The sequence below is a fragment of the Merops nubicus genome, unplaced genomic scaffold (genome assembly GCF_000691845.1).
Source record: "Merops nubicus isolate BGI_N331 unplaced genomic scaffold, ASM69184v1 scaffold23956, whole genome shotgun sequence".
In the NCBI taxonomy this organism is placed as follows: Eukaryota; Metazoa; Chordata; class Aves; order Coraciiformes; family Meropidae; genus Merops; species Merops nubicus.
Genome location: NW_008617302.1, coordinates 1 through 18,031, shown reverse-complemented (window position 1 = coordinate 18,031; position 18,031 = coordinate 1). Strand labels below are relative to the sequence as shown.

Sequence of the window (18,031 nt, the reverse complement as noted above, 5' to 3'; positions counted from 1 at the left end):
CCTGGAGCAAAGGAGGCTCAGGGGAGACCTGAGGGACACGGGGCAGTGGGGGGCTTGGCAGTGTTTGGTTAATGGTTGTATTCTATAACCTTAAAGGTCTTTTCCAACCAAAATGATTCAATGATTCCATGACTCCCTGGATAAACACCAATTAAAGAGCAAGTAAGAGCTGGCAGGGTAAATTCTTATAGGTTTATATTCAATAGCCTCATGAAATCAAACAATTTTTCCCCCAGTTTCCCCTTCCTGCCACTTTCCAGTAAGAGATGCAGGAAGCGATGAGGATTTGTTGCCTCATAAAACCATGGTACAAGACAGGCAGGTTCTGGCTGGGTCCCTGCAGCCCTTCCTCCCTCTAACAACAGCCCTGAACCACAGCTTGCCAGCAAACACAAGAGAGGGAACCAAAAGTGTCCTGGTAGCACCAAGGGTTTCCTCTGGAGGACAGTCCAAAGGGCTCCTGTGTCCAGACTGGTGGGTTGTGGCTGGGATTTTTTTTTTTCTCACCACAGGCACCTCGTGGCAGCCTCCTCGAGCCACTCCTCTCCTCCCAGAGCTCCCAAACCATCCCTTGTCTGATGCTTTCCTTCACACTGCATTTCATCTCCTCCAGGAATGGTGCTGACCTGGAGGACTCCAATCAGCAGTGGCACTAAGGGACACAGTTTGTCATTAACAAGTCCTCTTATTCCCAGTGCTCTGACCAGAGCTGGAAGCTCAGACTGTGAGAAAGTCTGTGGCACCCCACCACCAGAGCTGCAATTCTCAGCCCCTGGTTGGTAAACACCCACTACAGTGACAGCTTTTCTCCTCCTTTCTTTTGCAGAACAAAGGAAGAAATACTCCAACTCCAACATCATCATGCACGAGACTTCCCAGTACCACGTGCAGGTGAGTGTGCAACGGGACTGAGGGGGCTGAGAGGCCAAGGGCAGTGGTGGATGCTGGTGATGCAGCAGGTTTCCTTTGTCCTGGACCTTCATTTGGCCAAAGAGGAGAAGGGAACCTTCTTCCAGTACTCAGCTGTCACCCTGCACACCCTGGGAGAGGCAGAGCTGCTTGGAACCTTAGATTTCTTTTTGTCGTAGAATCACAGGCTGGGTTGGGTTGGAAGGGACTTGAAAGATCGTCTTGTCCCACCCCACTGCCATGGGCAGGGACTCCTCCCACTAAAGCAGATCCCTCAAAGCCCCATCCAGCCTGGCCTTGAACACCTCCAGTGGTGGAGCACCCACAGCTTCCCTGGAAAGCCTGGGCCAGGGTCTCCCCACCCTCAGAATGAAGGGCTTCCTAATTTCTAATCTAAATCGCCCCTCTTCCAGTTTGATCCCATCACCCCTCATCCTATCACCACAAGCCCTTGTATAAAGTCCCTCCCCAGGTTTCTTGTAGGCCCCTCTCAGATACTAGAAGGCTGCAGAAGGTCTCCCTGGAGCCTTCTCTGCTGCAGGCTGCACAAGCCCAACTCTCTCAGCCTGGCTGCCCAGCAGAGGGGTTCCAGCCCACTGCTCACCTCCATGGCCTCCTCTGGACCCACTCCCCACAGCTCCCCAATGCACACAGATAATTTTGTCTCGTGAGCTTCCCACTCAGCTGGCTGCACTCCCTATTTCCAGCTCCTGGCCTGCAGGACAGCCTCAGGCTCAGCCACCTGCAGTTTCCCCCTGAGCAGCAGGTCATGGTGCTCCTGCCAGCCTGGCTCCTGGGCTCCTGAGAGCAGCACAAGCCTGAGACAATTCCCAGGACTGACCCCACTGCTTCCTAAAAGTCAGAGGTTCCAGGCTGGACTGGGTCCCTCTCCTGTCTCTCCTCTCCTCTCAGGTGCTGCCTGCTCCATCTAAAACCAATACCAGCTCTCCTGCTGGTTCTCTGCTGCTCCTCTCCAGCTCCTCACCCTGGAGAGCAGCAGTTGTTCTGTTATGGGACAGCATCATTTCAAAGTCCAAGCAAACAGGCTCTGGTAGAGCTCACAGATCCTCCCCCCAAAAAAAAGACATGTTAAAAACCCAGGGGAATGCTGCACCAGGAAACCAGAACTGGAGCAGCTGCTGTCCCCCCTCCTGCCCCTGTGTTTGAAGGGGAGCAGTGGGAGCTGTTGTCCCTCTTGTCCCCCTGTGCCTCAGACCCTTTCTGGATCAGCACAGGCAGGTTAAAAGCAGAGTTCCTGTGGTGCTCACAGGGATCCATCTGCCCAAACAACAGACACCACATCACTATCACCTTTCAGTCTCCCTCAGCTACTGTGGCCTCTCAAGTAATTCAAAACCCTTCAGCCAGGACAGGCATTAAGCCAAATTCATCTCCCAGTGTCACAGAGATCCACTCACAGGAGAGGAGCCAGCCTGGGGCCAGGGATTCCTGTAGTGCAGCGTGCTGGTGCTGGCCCCCACGGGAGCAGAGGGACCATTCAGCATCAATTCATCCTGGCTGGGGCCATTCAGCACCAAAAACCAGGCGAGAAAGGAAAGCTCTGAGGTCCCTGTTGAGCAGCCAGGACCCTCTCTGCTCTGGTGTAAGTCTCCAGTCCAGCAGAGAGCTGAAATACATGGAAATAAAGGAGCCTGTTCCATTGCTTCAAATGAGATTTAGACTTTTAAAAGTGCTGGTTTGGAAAGCAGCCCCAGTTCCACCAGAGGAACTAGCTGAATGACCTGCCCTGTCAGTGACCCACCACCCAGCCCCAGCAGAGACTCCTACCAAATAAAGTCACTCATGGGAGCAGAGAAGGGACTTTAAACAGTGACACGCACATGACTGCCTCATTAATTATGCCACATGTCACCCATTTGTGAGTCTCTGCCTTGAACTTTGACCAAGGCAAACAGGAATTCAGTAGCAGGCAGTGAGGGAGGAAGAGGTTTCCTCACAAGAGGCGTTTTGCAGCCTTTGGAAGAACCTGATCAAAGTTTAATAGTGGATGGAGTCGTTGCCCATTCTTACAAAAGCTACCAATGGCCACCAGGCTGAGAAGGGGTCTGAGTGAGACAATCACAGACAGCAACAACTTTCTCTCCCTCCTCCAGTATCTAAAGTAAACAGAAAAGAAATATTCTGATGAGTCTGAGTTAGACAAATAACTTTCCCATCCATCAAAATTAACTAACGTAACAGGAAACAACAAAGGAATTTATGAAGACTGTAAAGCTGGCAGTTAAAATAATGGAGCAGATAAGAACAGCCATCACCAGGTATGAACCAGTTCCCCCTGGGCTCAGGAAGCAGAGGGTTTGTCACCCCTGCACTGAGTGTTGACTCTCTGAACACCTTCCCTGCACTCTTTTCCAGCCTCAGCAGCACACCCCTGAGCAGGTTTTCCTCAGCTCTCAGCTCAACCCCCTGCCAGGAGCTTCCCTCACCCAGTGCCAATCCCAGTGCCCTGGCTTTGGGACCACTGAATGCACCCTGCAGCATTTCTCCTCTTCCTCCTTGCTCTTCCCAACCTTTGTGAATTATCCAACAACCACCTGAACGACAAATTGGTCGCCAGGAATCGTCCCCACCCCTAATTCCCACCAGTGACCATCATGTTTAAGGACTCAGCCCTTCCTCCTGCCTGTCAGGGCTCCCAGGGCTCTAAACCTGAGCCTCTCCCCCTGCACCCACCTCCTCTGGAGCTGCAGGTCTTGCTCCAACACCACTGCCCAAGGCTCCAGGCTCTGAGAGGTCCCAAAGAGCTGGGCCTGGCCAGAGCAGCCTCCCAGCAGCAGCCCCTGGAGCAGACACCCTGGTCACACCTCTAACCTGTCCTTCCAAAAACCTCTTCCTGCAGCCTTCCAGGGGCCTCTCAGAGAGCTGGGGACAGACTTTAGACCAGGGCCTGTTGGGACAGGACAAGAGGGGATGGTTTGAAACTCAAAGAGGGAGATTTAGACAAGAGGGAAGGGAGAAATGTTTGGTGCTGAGGGTGGTGAGCTCCTGGCACCCTGCTCTAGCTGGGGATGTCCCTGCTCCTGCAGGGGGTTGGACGAGATGACCTTCAGAGGCCCCTTCCCACCCAAACCAGTCTGATTCCCTCCTGGAGAAAGTTGGTTATGACAGAGAAAAGCTCCCACAGCTTTCCCAGTGCAGCACATTCTCCTGCCCTTCTCCTCCCCACAGACCCAGCTGGGCAGCAGAGGGAACAGGGTGAAACGGGACCGTTCCCTTTTCCTTCCTGAATTCCTTCCCTTCCCCTGTTGTCACCTGAGCACGTGTCCTGGGCGTGCTGTCCCCGGCACAGAAACCAGCCTGGCTGCTCTGGGCAGCTCCCAGCATCTCCTGCCCTGCAGTCCCCTCTGCTGGCAGCACCTCCTCCCCATCCACAGCCAGCAGCTTGCTCCCACTGCTGCCCAGCAGCAAAGAGAAAGAAGTCACCCTGGTTTCTGCCCTTCACCCACTGCTGGGGGTGGCACACACACCCCCTGGACACGGCACACTCCTGCCCTGCCCACAGCCCCAGGAGCAGCCCAAAGCCTCCATGGAAACGCTGGGAAGCAGGCAGAGCACCAGGCTGGGTTTACAGGAGAGGAGAGGGAGGGAAACCAGGGATCCCACCTCGACACAGAGGACTAACATCAGCCCATGGCTTCCATGAGCCCTTTGCCAGGGACAGATTCCATGCAGGGAGAGCAGCTACACGAGGAGAGCAAAACACAAATGCTTTAAGCCTCACTTGCCAAGCTAAACTGCTGTGTTTAGACTTCCAAGCCAGCTTCAGGGGAGCCAGGGGTGTGCACAAAGCATCTGCACCCCCAGATGGGGACCAGAGCTGCTGGAGCTGATGTATGGAGAGATAAACGTGCAAGTGGGGAAGCTCGTTCTGGAACCCCCACCCTCATCCTCCCCCACGCAGCCAGGCTGGTACAGCCACAACCTCCACTCTGCAGAGACCCTACAGAGCAGGCAAACCACAGCTCAAACCTTCAGAGATGGGTCCACCACCGATTTACTGTGCACACACCACAGAATCATAGAAGCCTTTAGGTTGGAAGGGACCTTCAAGATCATCAAGTCCAACCATTGAGCCATCAGGGCTCTAAAGTCCTCTGCTAAAACAGATCAGAATCTGTCAGGGCTGGAAGGGACCACAAGGATCCCCCAGTTCCAACCATCAAAGCTTCTTGATCTGCTCTCCCCTCCTTTCCCCTCCCAACTCCAGCACTTGGCCACCTTCATCATGGACAAGAGCGAGTCCATCGTGACGGTGGACGACGCCATCCGAAAACTCATCCTGCTCAACTCCAAAGAGAAGATCTGGACGCAGGAGATGCTGCTGCAAGTGAACGACAAGTCCATCCGCCTGCTGGACTGCGAGTCACAGGTACCCAGAGCTCTGCCAGGGCCCCCCACGGGCCCTCCCCATTCCACCCAGCAGGGGCCGTGTCTAAGGAACCCAAACGAGGGCGAATCACCTCCCAAATGCACTCTGGGCTGTGTGGGGGCTGGCTGACTTTAAATCAGTTGGGATGATTTACCCACAGGTACTCCAGGTGACAGATACCTTGAGCTGGGCTCCAGCTCAGCTTTTCTGTGGGAGTGATGCAGACTTGCAGGCCCACAGAGCTCTGCATGAGGCATAAGCAGAGAGGACAGGATGTATTACTTGCATTAAAATACCCCAGAGGATTACCTGCCTGCAAACAGTGCCCTGTTTTGGCAGGCAGTACACATGAGGTGCCTCGTTGCAGGGGCAAGAGCAGCCAAGCAGTGAGAAAAGGAGGGTGCTGCCCCAATTTTACCAATGAAAAACTAAACAATATTAGCTCAAGGGCAGCCAAGGAGACAGTGGGAGGCTAAGCCCTCACAGGAAGCATCTTTCCTCCCAGTGCTCTGCTGGGGTGCACGATGAGTGTCCTGGTGCAGGTAGAGCCCAGCAGTAAGATGGTGAGCAACAAAACTCATGTTACTGATGTCTCATGCTGGGCCTCATGCTCAGGGCTCAGAGGAGAACCAGAGCTCCCCTTTGTCACCCACCTCTCTCCTACTCCACAGTCCCAAGCCTGTGAGCCTCGAAGAGCCCAGTAAACATCCTCTCCTCAAACAGGGAGCCCAGGAGGTCACACCCAGACCCACTCCCCATCCCCCAGTGCCTGACCCCTCTCTCTCTCTCTGCCAGGAGGAGCTGGAGGACTTTCCCCTGCCCACGGTCCAGCACTGCCAGACGGTGCTGAACCAGCTGCGCTACTCCTCCATCCTGCTGCTGGTGTGCCAGGACTCGGAGCAGCACAAGCCTGACATCCACTTCTTCAACTGCGACGAGGTGGAGGTGAGCAGAGCCCTGACCCAAGCACCCCCTCTCTCTGCCAGGAGGAGCTGGAGGACTTTCCCCTGCCCACGGTCCAGCACTGCCAGACGGTGCTGAACCAGCTGCGCTACTCCTCCATCCTGCTGCTGGTGTGCCAGGACTCGGAGCAGCACAAGCCTGACATCCACTTCTTCAACTGCGACGAGGTGGAGGTGAGCAGAGCCCTGACCCAAGCACCCCCTGCCTCCCTGGCTGCCCCTCCTGCCCTGGCACCCCTCGAGCCCCCCATCTCCCCCAAAGCACAGCCCTTAAGGACATCCCTGGTTTATCTTTGAGGCGGAGATGGTTCATGAGGACATAGAAAGTGCCCTGGCAGATCACAAGCACGGGAAGAAGATACGGCCACAAACACTCAAGTAAGCACTGCAGGGTTTAGTTTAAAACCCCCAAACCACCCCATTCCCCACGGTGTGTTCACACCCTGGTCTCTCAGAACCGGGACCAGCAGCCACGGGCGTGGTTGTTCTGAGCTGTTCCCCTCGCAGAGCAAACCAGGAGAAGATCAAGCAGAGACAGTCCATCCTCCCAGCGCCGCAGGGGCCGGCCCCCATCCCCATCCAGCAGGACACCCGTGGCTCGGGGGCCACCAGGAACAGGGTGGCACCCCCCTCCCAGCACAACCCAGGTATGGCAGCACCCGGGGGGGCACCCACCAGTCTTTTCACCCAGTTATGAAGTAACACAGACACATAGCAAAGGCACAAACACCTACAAATTGGGCTGCAGCAAACATTTGTACCCTCTGGGCCAGCAGTAGGCATCTTCTCAGTGGCAGCTCTTTACATCAAAGCTCCTAGAAACTCCTTGTAAGGACACCTGTATTTTGGGCATCCCAAAAGTGAAAGCCCCTCAAAACTGAGCAATCACGTGAAGCCTGGACCAGGCAGCAGCGATCTCAAAGGTACAGATGAGACAGGCCTGGTCAGAAAGGCAAATTCCTGCCTGAAAGCCCCTCAAAACTGAGCAATCATGTGAAGCCTGGACCAGGCAGCAGCCATCTCAAAGGTACAGATGAGACAGGCATGGTCAGAAAGGCAAATTCCTGGCTCTGCTGACTTCACAGAAACCAAGGTTTCACCCTCAGAAATGAAGTGCTTTGCATAAATTCTCCTGGAGTTGTGTGTAGAAGTGCAGGTCTGAGCTCACCTCTTTCAAGTGCTAATCTAAAATCTTATTCCAAAACCATCCTGACTTCACTTCATGTGAGCTGGCTTGAAAAAAACTTTATTTCTGTTTAAATGGTAACAGAAATAAGCTCTCTGACAAAAGTTCAAATTGACTAAATGACAAATTTAAGCCTTTTTTATCACTGCCTGTTGTGCCACCTTCTCTTAGGATTAAATTTTAGGTTCAAGGAAAACGTGTAAGCAGGACACCAGAGGAAATTCCAACTAGCAGCTGAGGAGAGGAACCCCTCTCTCCCTGGGATGGGATCTGGAGGCAGGCAGCTGCTCTGGCAGCCTGTTTCAGGCCCAGCTCTGAATCATGAAAAGGAGATGGGTATTTCAGAGCAGGACCACGTGTACCCAGCTCTGGGCTGATGTGCAGCAGTTGTTACTGAACAGACACCCTTAACTCTGCCCCTCTGGATGCTCAGCAGAAAGATTTAAGCCCATTCCTCAAACCAGCAGTGCTGGGCGTTTACCCAGGTAGGATTTCTGGATCTGAGATCACAGGGCCTGGCAGGAAAGCAGGTGACAGGAGACATGGCATGAATGATGCCCCTTGGCCAAATCACCTCTCCTTTGAAACACGCCTTGCTGCTTTTCCTACAAGACCTGTCAAAATTAATCACCTGGCCTTAACACCAAAAGAGGACGTACATTTTTCATGGTCCTTTGCCAAAACTGCCTCCCCAGTTCTCCCACAGTGCTGCCCCTTTCAACCCCATCCCACTGTGCCAACACGTTCCTCTTTGCACAAGAGGCCACCCGAGCAATTGTTCCTGCTTTTTTTGATCACCCCTCCCTGAGCTCCTGCCTTCTGGAAGCTGGGAGGTGCCTGGGGGGTTTCTACTGCAGGCAGATTGTTTTTAATACCTACTAGGAGCACTTGAGGGATGGCACAGGAGCCCCTGATCAGTGGCAGGCCTGCCCGAGCAGCGGGCACGCCGGATTCCTGGCACACTGCTTGCCAGGCAGGGACACTGGGGTTCCCTCCCTGGTCTTGCTGCTGCTTTCTCACTGCTCTTCAGTTAAACTGGTCCAGCTGGGACCCCTGCAGAGAGCTGGGGCTGGAGGAGAGGGTGGGCATCACTCTCATCACACTTGACAACCACGTGGAGCGGGCGGTGGCTCCTCAGCCCCCATCTAGGTCACCTCAGATGTACCCCAGGCAAAGAGCTGGCGAGTGGAGCAGCCAGAGCATGGGGCTGGCAGGTCTCTGCCTGTAGCTGCCAGCTCCTCAGATTCTGTCCCTGCTTATACCTGGAGGCAGGCACCAGAGGCAGGCACCAGAGGCAGGCAGCGGGTGCTGTGACCGTGGAAGATTTCATCCCAACTTTGATCACCGCCCGCTCTTTGGGACCTCCTGAGGTGCTCCCATAACCCACGGCTGAGCTGGGGTGGGAACTCCCAGGCACTTCATGGAGCTCTTCTCCACCCCTGACTGTAAATGCATTTTCCTCTCCCTCCCCTGTTGGCAGACTACGAGCGCCGGAGCTCCAGCTCCCAGGACCACGAGGAGTCCCGAGCCCTCCTGGCACAGAAGATCGAGAAGGAGACGGTGGGTAGTGAGAACAGTCAGGAGGCAAGGAGAGGGAGAAGAGCAGGAGGAAGGCAGGGGGCTCCTCCCTGGGCAGGCATCCCGTGCATAACCCAGTCGCTGTGAAACTGGCACCTACTGAGCTCACAGATTCCAGCCCTGGGTCCGTCGCTCTCCTCAGCTCGGCTCTACCCCCGGGGTCACTCCCCAGAGGCTCCTTAGCAGGGGTCACTGCTCAGGCTGCTGAGTACAGCACACAACCAGGCACAGCTTTGTGTCTGCAAAGTGGTGAATTCAGCTGCATTTCATGCCTGGATTCCCCGTTCCTGTGCATTCCTCCAGGGGATGGAGCAGCCCAGGGACAGCTCTGGGATTCAGGGATCCCCAGCCCCCTGCAGCTCGGGCTCCCTCTCACCTTCTTTGTTGCATTTCTCACAGCAAATCCTGAACTGCACGCTGGATGACATTGAAGTGTTTGTGGCCACGCTTCAGAAGGCTGCAGAGGCTTTCAGACAGCTCAACCAAAGGAAGAAGGGGAAGAAGAACAAGAAGAAAGGGCCAGCAGGTACGAACGGGGAGCAGAGGGGCAGGGATGAAGGCTGGGGAGAGACCTCAGCTCCCACCCCAGGAAGACCAGACTGACACAGTAGCTGCACCAGGGCAGAAGGTGCCACTCATCTGTGGGGACCTCTTGTAGAGCACACAGAGCCTAGTGAGGCCTCCAATGCAGAGAAAGCCTGTTGGCTTTTCCTGAACCCTTGAGTTTTAGCAGTTCTAGTCCCAGTACCCATTACTGCTGCACTTTCTATGCTCCAGCAAGATGCAACTTCCCTGCACAGGGACCCTCTCACTGACATGTCTCTCTCTCCACTTCTCCTGACAGAGGGCATGCTGACTCTCCGAGCAAGACCCCCAAGTGAGGCCGAGTTTATTGACTGCTTCCAGAAAACCAAACTGGCTTTTAACCTCCTGGTAAGTTATCCTTGCCCCGCAGCGATGGGGCTTCTCCCATCCAGCACAGCAGGAAGCCTTTAAAGCTAAATCCAAAGTGAAACGTGCTCCTCCCAAATTCATTCACGTGCCCAAGCTCTCGACTTTGCTGCCCACAAACCCACAAAGAGCAGCTGATGCCCTGGGGAGAGGCTGGAGGAGCAGTGCCACCTCTGCCCCCGCAGCACTGGCCCGTGGCACGTGGCTGCCAAGCCCTTGTGAAGAGCCACTTCATTCAGCCACCACGCTGCCATCGGTCATTTCACACCTTCCACTCCACACTAATGTTTAATCAGCAGCATTTAAAATGCTTGGCACTTCAGTACAGAGGAGAGAGGCTGTTTTTTCAGTAGCATGGACACAAGGGAGAGATGAAGCACTGACTGAAGTGGTTTCTCACCACAGCTCAGCAGGCTGCTGCCAACGAGACAATTCTTACAGTACAGCAACCCTGAGCCTCTGCTCCTCCATCCCACCCCAGGCTGCTCCAAGGACTCCAGCAGCCAGGGCAGCTCTGGGCACTGCAGGCAAGACCGTGGTGGAGATTCTCCCTTGGCAGCAATTTGCCAAGGGACCCCCCCAAAACTCTTGCTCTGTAGGAGCTAGTGGGATTTTCAACTTCAGCAGCTGTAAGCCTGGCCCCTCCTCACTGACTTTCCAAATAAGCCAAGGACTTCTGCTTCTGGTCAAAACAGCTTCAAAGAGACTGATTTTAACAGAGCAGGTTCTCCACCCCTCCTGAAATTCAACCCCCTTAGAAACTGATGCAAAATGGAAACTGTCTAAAAGGGTAATTCCCACTCCCCAGACACTTACCCCTCTCCCCCAGTTCCAGGTGCAGTGTTGGGAGGTCCCTCACTTTCCAGGCTCTGTTATTAACAGCATCAAGTACCAGCCAGCAACAACCCCCCCAGGGGACAGCACGGAGAAGGCAGCAGCAGGTTTGGGTTAAACTGGGTTTCCTTTCTCTTTCCAGGCCAAACTGAGAAAGCACATCCAGAACCCCAGCGCCTCCGAGCTGGTGCATTTCCTCTTTGGGCCACTGGAGCTGGTAAATCCCATTCACAGGTTTCACTGGGAACTCATTCCTAATGCTGCCTGTGTACTTACAGGCAGCTGGATTATGCACGAGGGTTAGAAGGTGCTCACAACAGGCTAAAGCTTTCTCAGTAAAGCTTGGAAGCAACACCAACATTTCTGGCCTCTGATCTGATTTCCTGCTGGAAGTAAATATCCAGCCCTAGCAAACAGGAATCTTTCCACCCCCTAAATAAAGGCTTACTGGCACCAGGGATGGCACTGCCAGGCCATGCCCTCCAGCTTTCACTGGATACCTTGGAGAATTTAGTCAGGAATTATTTGCCTTTTTTGTCTTTTTGCCTTTTCTCAATAAAATCTGCCAGTCAGGTACTATCAGTGCAGCACACACAACCTGGGGGAATACAACATCCCTTTTAGGTGACAGCAGAGCATTAATGGAGTTTCTCTGTGCTGTGAACCCTCACCCTCCCACAGGCAGGCACAGAGGAGACCCTTGTTAGGGCAAGCCCAAGGGGAATTAGCCTGGTTTCAGAGGTGCTCACCATGGAGGGTACAGGGGCATCCTCAGGACTGGAGGCATGGAGACTCCAAAGGATCAGAGCCACAGATCTCTGATTTCTGTTCTTTTGGGCATGTGCTGGTTGGGTATTTGGAGCATTGCCTGCTGAATCTCTCATGTCTGTGTGTGACCCAGATTGTCAATAGCTGTGGGGGCCCCGAGCTGGCCAGGTCTGTGGTCAGCCCCCTGCTCTCCAAAGACGCCACGGATTTCCTCCGAGGACACCTGACACCAAAGGAGATCAACCTCTGGGAGTCCCTGGGAGAGACCTGGACCAGATCCAGGTGAGGCCAGCGCTGCCACCTCCCCGGGCTCCCCCGAGAAGGGCAGAGGGGGTGCCACATGTGGCCACGTTGGAGGGCCGAGGGTGCCCCCACGCCCCTGTGCCCCCTGAGACATGTTCCTTGGGAGTCTCACACGTGCTCCCTGCTTTGTGTCCCAGAGCTGAATGGCCCCGAGAAGCAAACCTCCCCACCTACATCCCCAAATTCCGCAACGGCTGGGAGCCACCCCTGGAGATCTTCCGTGGGGCTCCCTGGGAGATAGACATCGGGCACCTGCAGGAAGAGGTCAGTGCCACCCCCTCCTGTCCCCTCCCCTCCGCCCCCCTTCTTCAGAGCCTGTAGCAAGCAGGCAGCTCAATGCTCAGTTGGATCTGGTCACTCCAGTTAAACAAGGAAAGAAAATAAGGCCAGAAAGGGAGCAAAAATGAGCCTCACCCCCTGGACAACAGGCCATAGGACACTAGAAGGTGACCCAGCCCCAGGGGGTTTGCCTGAAGAACATTTCATCATCATTCTCTCATCATCATGACCTAAAGCTTCCAGGCCACAATTCATTTACCGCTGTCACTCTCCTTAATTCTGACAGAGGCTTCCCCTTTCCTGGTAACTCTGGCTCCATTTTTGCCCCACAGCTCTCCTCAGCCAACGGATATCCCTACAGGAACTCCTCGCTCAAGCGTGGCCAGGCTGCTGACCAGACACAAGCTGTGGATGCCTTCAAACAGAACGTGACCCAGCACGTGAACAGGTAAGGCACGGGCACCACCCCCCAGCACAGCACCTCAGACCCCAGCTCCAGGCTCCTGTCAGGAGCTGTGCAGAGCCAGAAGGTCTCCCCTGAGCCTCCTTTGCTCCAGGCTCAGCACCCCCAGCTCCCTCAGCTGCTCCTCCCCACACTTGGGCTCTAGACCCTTCCCCAGCAGCTCCATTGCCCTTCTCTGGCCACGCTCCAGCCCCTCAAGGTCCTTCCTGGTGTGCGGGGCCCAAAACTGACCCCAGGATTTGAGGGGCAGCCTCCCCAGTGCCCAGCCCAGGGGGACAATCCTGCCCTGCTCCTGCTGGCCACACTAGTGCTGATCCAAGCCAGGATGCTGGTGGCCTCCTTGGCCACCTGGGCTCACCTCCAGCCAGCTGAGATAACTCCCTGCCATCATTCAGACTTGTTAACAAGATTAAGAGAACCCAGACAAGGGATCATTCAGGGAAACACCATCTGCTTTCTAACCACCAGCAGGTTTAGAAGGAAATGGGTTACAGGTGTCTCCTACCACAAGAGACAAAAACACTGACAGACTTCAGCAACCAGTGGCTCTTGTTTCATAACCTCAGCCCACCACAGCCCTGTGGAGGATCAGGTGCCACAGATACCACCCCACACCTTTGCTCTCTCTGTGTCTGGAGAAGCTGTTCACCCTAAAGCCACAACAGCTCACAGAGTTCAGGCAACTCTTCTTCATAAGCTAAATGCAGAAAACTAAGAGGAAATCTCCTCTCTCTTCAAAAGTCTTGGGAAGTTCAGTCCCTGAGTGAGAGCCAGCCAGGCCACCCTTGGCCTCAGACTTTTTCCCCATGGGAAGGATGGTTCTTCCACAACTTACCCAAACATTCAGCCCTGCTGCTAGTTTTCCATCTCCAGTTCCTCAGTGGGATAAAATCTGTACCTTTAGTTCAAAGTTTAGAGTCTCACTTTTATACACCTCTGAAATTTCCCCCCTGCAAGACCTGTTTCAAACTCTTCCTGAGCTGCAAATGCATTTTCTGCCCTATTTTGCTTTGCAGTGATTTGGCATGAAGTTATCAGCTTCAGATCTTTAAAGACTGGAAGTTCTGACCCAGCACAGGACTTAACCATGCCCTTTTCTGTAGCCAGCTCAAGACTGGTAAAAAGAAATCTTCAAGCCAGTTTTATGTTCTGATCTAAAAGATTTAAAGGCTTTACTACTACAAAAAAAAAAGTTCAAATTCACAGGAGAATACCTTAAATCCAATTATATCAGCAAAATAACTCATTCTTTCCATTCACCCCTCCAAAGGTCCTGGTGAGACCATAAAATGGGACAGAGCAGTGTTGAGTAGGGAAGGGATTATGACAAATCCTCTTCTCCAGTTCCATTTTTCTCAGTGAGGTTATGAAAAATTAGGAGAACTCAGTTGACATGAGAAGATTGAAGCCTGTCTTTAGGGACTGGTAGACAACAGACATAAGGAAACATTTCCATCTGTTAGTCTCAGCACAGACAAACTATGAACAGTGTTGGCACACCCTGGAACACCAATCACCAGCGTGCCTTTTTCAGAGGAGTTTGAGCCACTTTTTTAACCAAAAAACCTTCTATTAGCATAAAATACCTGTGCAGCAGTATTATTCACACCAGGGCTTCTGGCTGCAAAGCAGCAGGAGAGCCCCAGGCAGCTTCACAGGACTTGGCAAAGGTCACTGGTGTAAAGCCTGGGTGCATGCAAAGCACGTGTTGGCCTCCAACCCCTCCAGCCTCCACCTCCTTCCTCATCACTCATTTACCTGCTGGAATGCTACAAAAGAAGTAATTTCTACCCCAGCTGGGGCTCCCCTCCTCCTCCTCCTCCTCCCTGCCTTCAGGGCACCACTCCCTCCCTTGACTGGTGGATTCAGTCTGAGCATCTGCTCCAAACTCTGCTGGAACTAGACCAAGAGTTGTCCCAGGTCAGCTGAACTAAAGACAGGGCTCCAGCCATGGGTAAGGTGCCAAATCACTGAACCAGGGGGTTCCACATTTTCCAGACCACCACCAGTTGTGCAGTGAAGACAGCAAGATGAGCTGGAAGCAGGCACAACAGGCTTGCTTTTCAAACTCAGGTTTGGAGGTGCCTCAGAAACAGCCCCCAAAGAGCCAGGTTTCCCCAGGTCACACATTTAAATCACTGACCCCACCCAAAAACGTGGCAACAGAAAAACATCAGGCTGAAAACTGTGGTTGCTGTAAAGCAGAGAGTTACACAGGACCTGAGAGAGACTGGAGGGGCCCCTGAGCCCATCCTGGGCTGCAGCCCCCCAGAGCCTCCCACGCCAGGGAGCTGCAGGGGTGACAGCCACGAGCAGGAAGATCCACAGAAGGTGCATTAAAGTAGCTCCTACCAGCCCTTACACAACAAGGCAAGAGAGTTTTTCCATACTACAAACATTTTTGGAGTTCAAAAATAACACTACACCCCCCCTAGCCAGAGAAGAAACAGGCAAGATCTCCAAAATTTTGCTAAGTGAGGAAAAAAATTAAACCACTATGAAAAACCAAATCATTCACTTTGGGTCCAAGGAAATCTTTCATTGCACTTGTTCCATATTTCACAATCTACCACATTTCTTTTGTGAAAAGTCAGTTCAACATGGAAAGCCATCATTCTTCAATCAGAAATACTTAACTGCAGCCCTTTTCCCCAAAAATCACCTTAGAAGAGAAACACTCAAACTTACTTTTCCTGGAAATCTGCAGAATCCTCTTTGCAGTCGCTCAGCATTCATTGCCTGATGAAAACTCCACTAGTTTCCAGCCAGTTCTGCCCACACTCCTCCTCAGTGCCCTTCCTCCCAGCACTCCTGCCCTGCCCTGGGGCAGTTGTTTCCACTTAGCAGGACCTGAGCCTTGCCCCCTCATTTTTAACAGGAGGTGCAATCAGAGCACTGGGGCTTGGTCAGCCCCCAAGCCTTGCAGAGCAGCCCCTGCCAGAGGAAGATGCCCATCCTCCCCCCCTCCCAGTCCTAAAGGAGGCCATGAACCAAACAGCCCTACTGGTTTGTGTTTATTTCCCCCAACACCAGATGTTTCACCCAAATAAGGGGTGAAAATCTTCCACAAAACAGAGGCAAGAGGCGCTGCCCCCTCACAACACACACAGCCAGCTCTCCACCTGCACTGCCACACAGCCTTCAACGTTCCCCTTCCACATTGCCACGGTTAGGAGCTGGGTCTCCCTAAAAACCCCAGGGCTTGTGCTCTGCTGCAGGAACCTGGAGGCCCAGGGGATGGCTCTGCCCAAGAGATACGCCAAGATCCGCTACGACTTCACCGCGCGCAACGCCAACGAGCTCTCCGTGCTCAAGGACGAGATCCTGGAGGTGGGTGAGGGTGCTGGGGGGGAAGCTGGGTGCTCTTCCCTTTCCCAGGAGCAGGGGGATGCCCAGATACTGCTAAGTGCCACCTCGGTGCTCCCCGAGCAGCAACACGAGGCCTCAGGCTGGAGCTGGAGCAGGCTGACGGTAGCAGGGGCTCCTCTGCTCAGCTGAAACACGTTGGTCACGTCTTCATTAGCAGTGGGGAGGGAGGAAAACAAGTCACTGCAGTACACCCACCTGCTGGGCCTCTCTGCACCCCTCCCACTGCCCCCTCAGGAGGTATTTTCCATGAAAACATCCTTTTTCATAACCTTTCTCCTCCCATAACGCTGCCGGCAGCTGGAGAACGTAGGACGTGACAAAAAAATGGACAAAATCAGGGTTCTGGGCAAAAAGAAACCTGCTGAAGGGAGCAGGAGCAATAGAGACCTCTCAGCAACAGGCCACCTGCTGCCCACGTGGTGGTTAGGATGGGATTGTGTGATGCCTGATGGTGTGACACGGGATCCAAGTTCTGTGACAACACTCCAGGTCTTTAGCAGGAGTCACTCTCGGTTTGTTTTTTTTTTAATGCAAAAAAGACAACACAAACTTAGTCACTGGGGAAAAAAAATGATGGAGAAACAGGTAAATTAAGTAGGAACTGTGAGTTCTGCACCCTGGGGAAGGTGCTGATGCTCTTCAGGAAAGGCTTCAGCCCCGAGCTGCACACGAGTGCAGTGGATCCACTTGCCAGCCCCTGGCCTCGGTGGTGTTATTCCAACACCCTCACGTTGTTCTTGCCACTCTCTGCCCCAAATCCCATGTTCTCACGAGCAGGTTTATTTTTCCCCCTCTCTCAGGTGCTGGAAGATAACAAGCAGTGGTGGAAGCTGCTGAACAGGAGCGGGCAGGCTGGTTATGTGCCCTACAACATCCTGGACGTGGTGAAGCTGGAGGAGCTCGAGCAGGTCTGCAGCCAGGGGGTATTTAACTGGTAGCCAGCTCCATGAGCAGCCCCTGAGAACAATCCTGTCCTTAGAGCTCCCTGGATTCCTTAGCACAGGTCAGGATGAACCCTCACAAGCAGCTGAACCAGGATCCTGGAGATTCCTGAGCCTCCTCTGATAAAACCCTCACATTTTGCCCCCTCCCCAAGCGAGCCCCATCCTTCCCACCCTTCAGCTGCCCGGGATGCCTGGCAGGGCTATGGGCCAGGCAGAGGCTGAGCCCTGTGCTGGGGGTTAAAGCCAAACAGTCCCCTCATCCAGTCCAGTTCAGCAGCAGGAACAAGGTACTGGAGGGGAGGCAGATGGAAATCCCATCTGAGTGAGTGCTAAGTGAACGTTGCTCTCAAGCATCCTTCCATCACAAGGATGGAGCTGGAGAGCTCTGGATGCCCTCAGGAAACATGGAATTGCTTCCCCACTTTGGTATTTTCACAGCCTGGGTGAAGCATAAGGTGCCCCAGCAGGCTTCTGGATAAAAGCCCTGCAAGTTTCATCAAAATGTCAAAAAAACTCCTTCCAGGCTGCCCCAGGCACTGGGAAGGGGCCCCGCTGAGCACCCAGCTCCCAGAGCAGCAAGGCTTTCACTTCAAAGGGGATTTCTGTTTGCTTCCTCTTCAGATAAAATTCCTTCTCCTCCCCTTGCTCTCTGGCTCCAGGAGAGCCCTACGAGCAGTAATTTCTTTCCAGAGGTCCCTTCCAACCCCTGAATGTTCTGTGATTCTGCACAGCAAAAGGCCAAAGGGCTAATGGAGAGCAGGACAGATGTGCAGTGCAGCAGTAAGCAAGCAGCCAGCACAGCTCTCCATGGGATGTGACGTTCTCCAGGGTGCAAACACCTTCACAGAGTGTTCAGCCTTTGGTTTGGGTTCTGTTCCTCCCCACCAGACCCCAGAAATTCTCTTTTTCCATGCAGCTCCACCTGAGGTCTCCTGGGCCTCAGCTGAGAGGCCCCAGATCAGCACAGGGAGAACAGTTTGTCCCCTGATTTGCTGTCGTGGGTGGGAGGCAAGAAGTTTAAGAAAATGAAAAAAAAAAAAACATAAAAAAATTAAAAGTTTCCTTTTTTTCCTTCTTTCCTTTCCTGTTTCCTTC

General features: G+C 53.7%; 1 protein-coding gene across 1 annotated transcript; it reads left to right on the top strand.

Annotated features, from left to right (window-relative positions):
- Positions 1 to 826: 826 nt before the first annotated feature.
- On the top strand, positions 827 to 16,915 carry EPS8L2 (EPS8-like 2; the record flags this gene model as incomplete). Its single annotated transcript, XM_008943111.1, has 14 exons — positions 827 to 891; positions 5,138 to 5,299; positions 6,095 to 6,244; positions 6,560 to 6,639; positions 6,769 to 6,908; positions 8,928 to 9,007; positions 9,425 to 9,551; positions 9,870 to 9,958; positions 10,953 to 11,027; positions 11,712 to 11,860; positions 12,019 to 12,145; positions 12,493 to 12,608; positions 15,842 to 15,953; positions 16,793 to 16,915. Coding segments are annotated over 14 exons (1,595 nt in total), but the record flags the coding sequence as incomplete, so codon positions are not given.
- Positions 16,916 to 18,031: the final 1,116 nt, after the last annotated feature.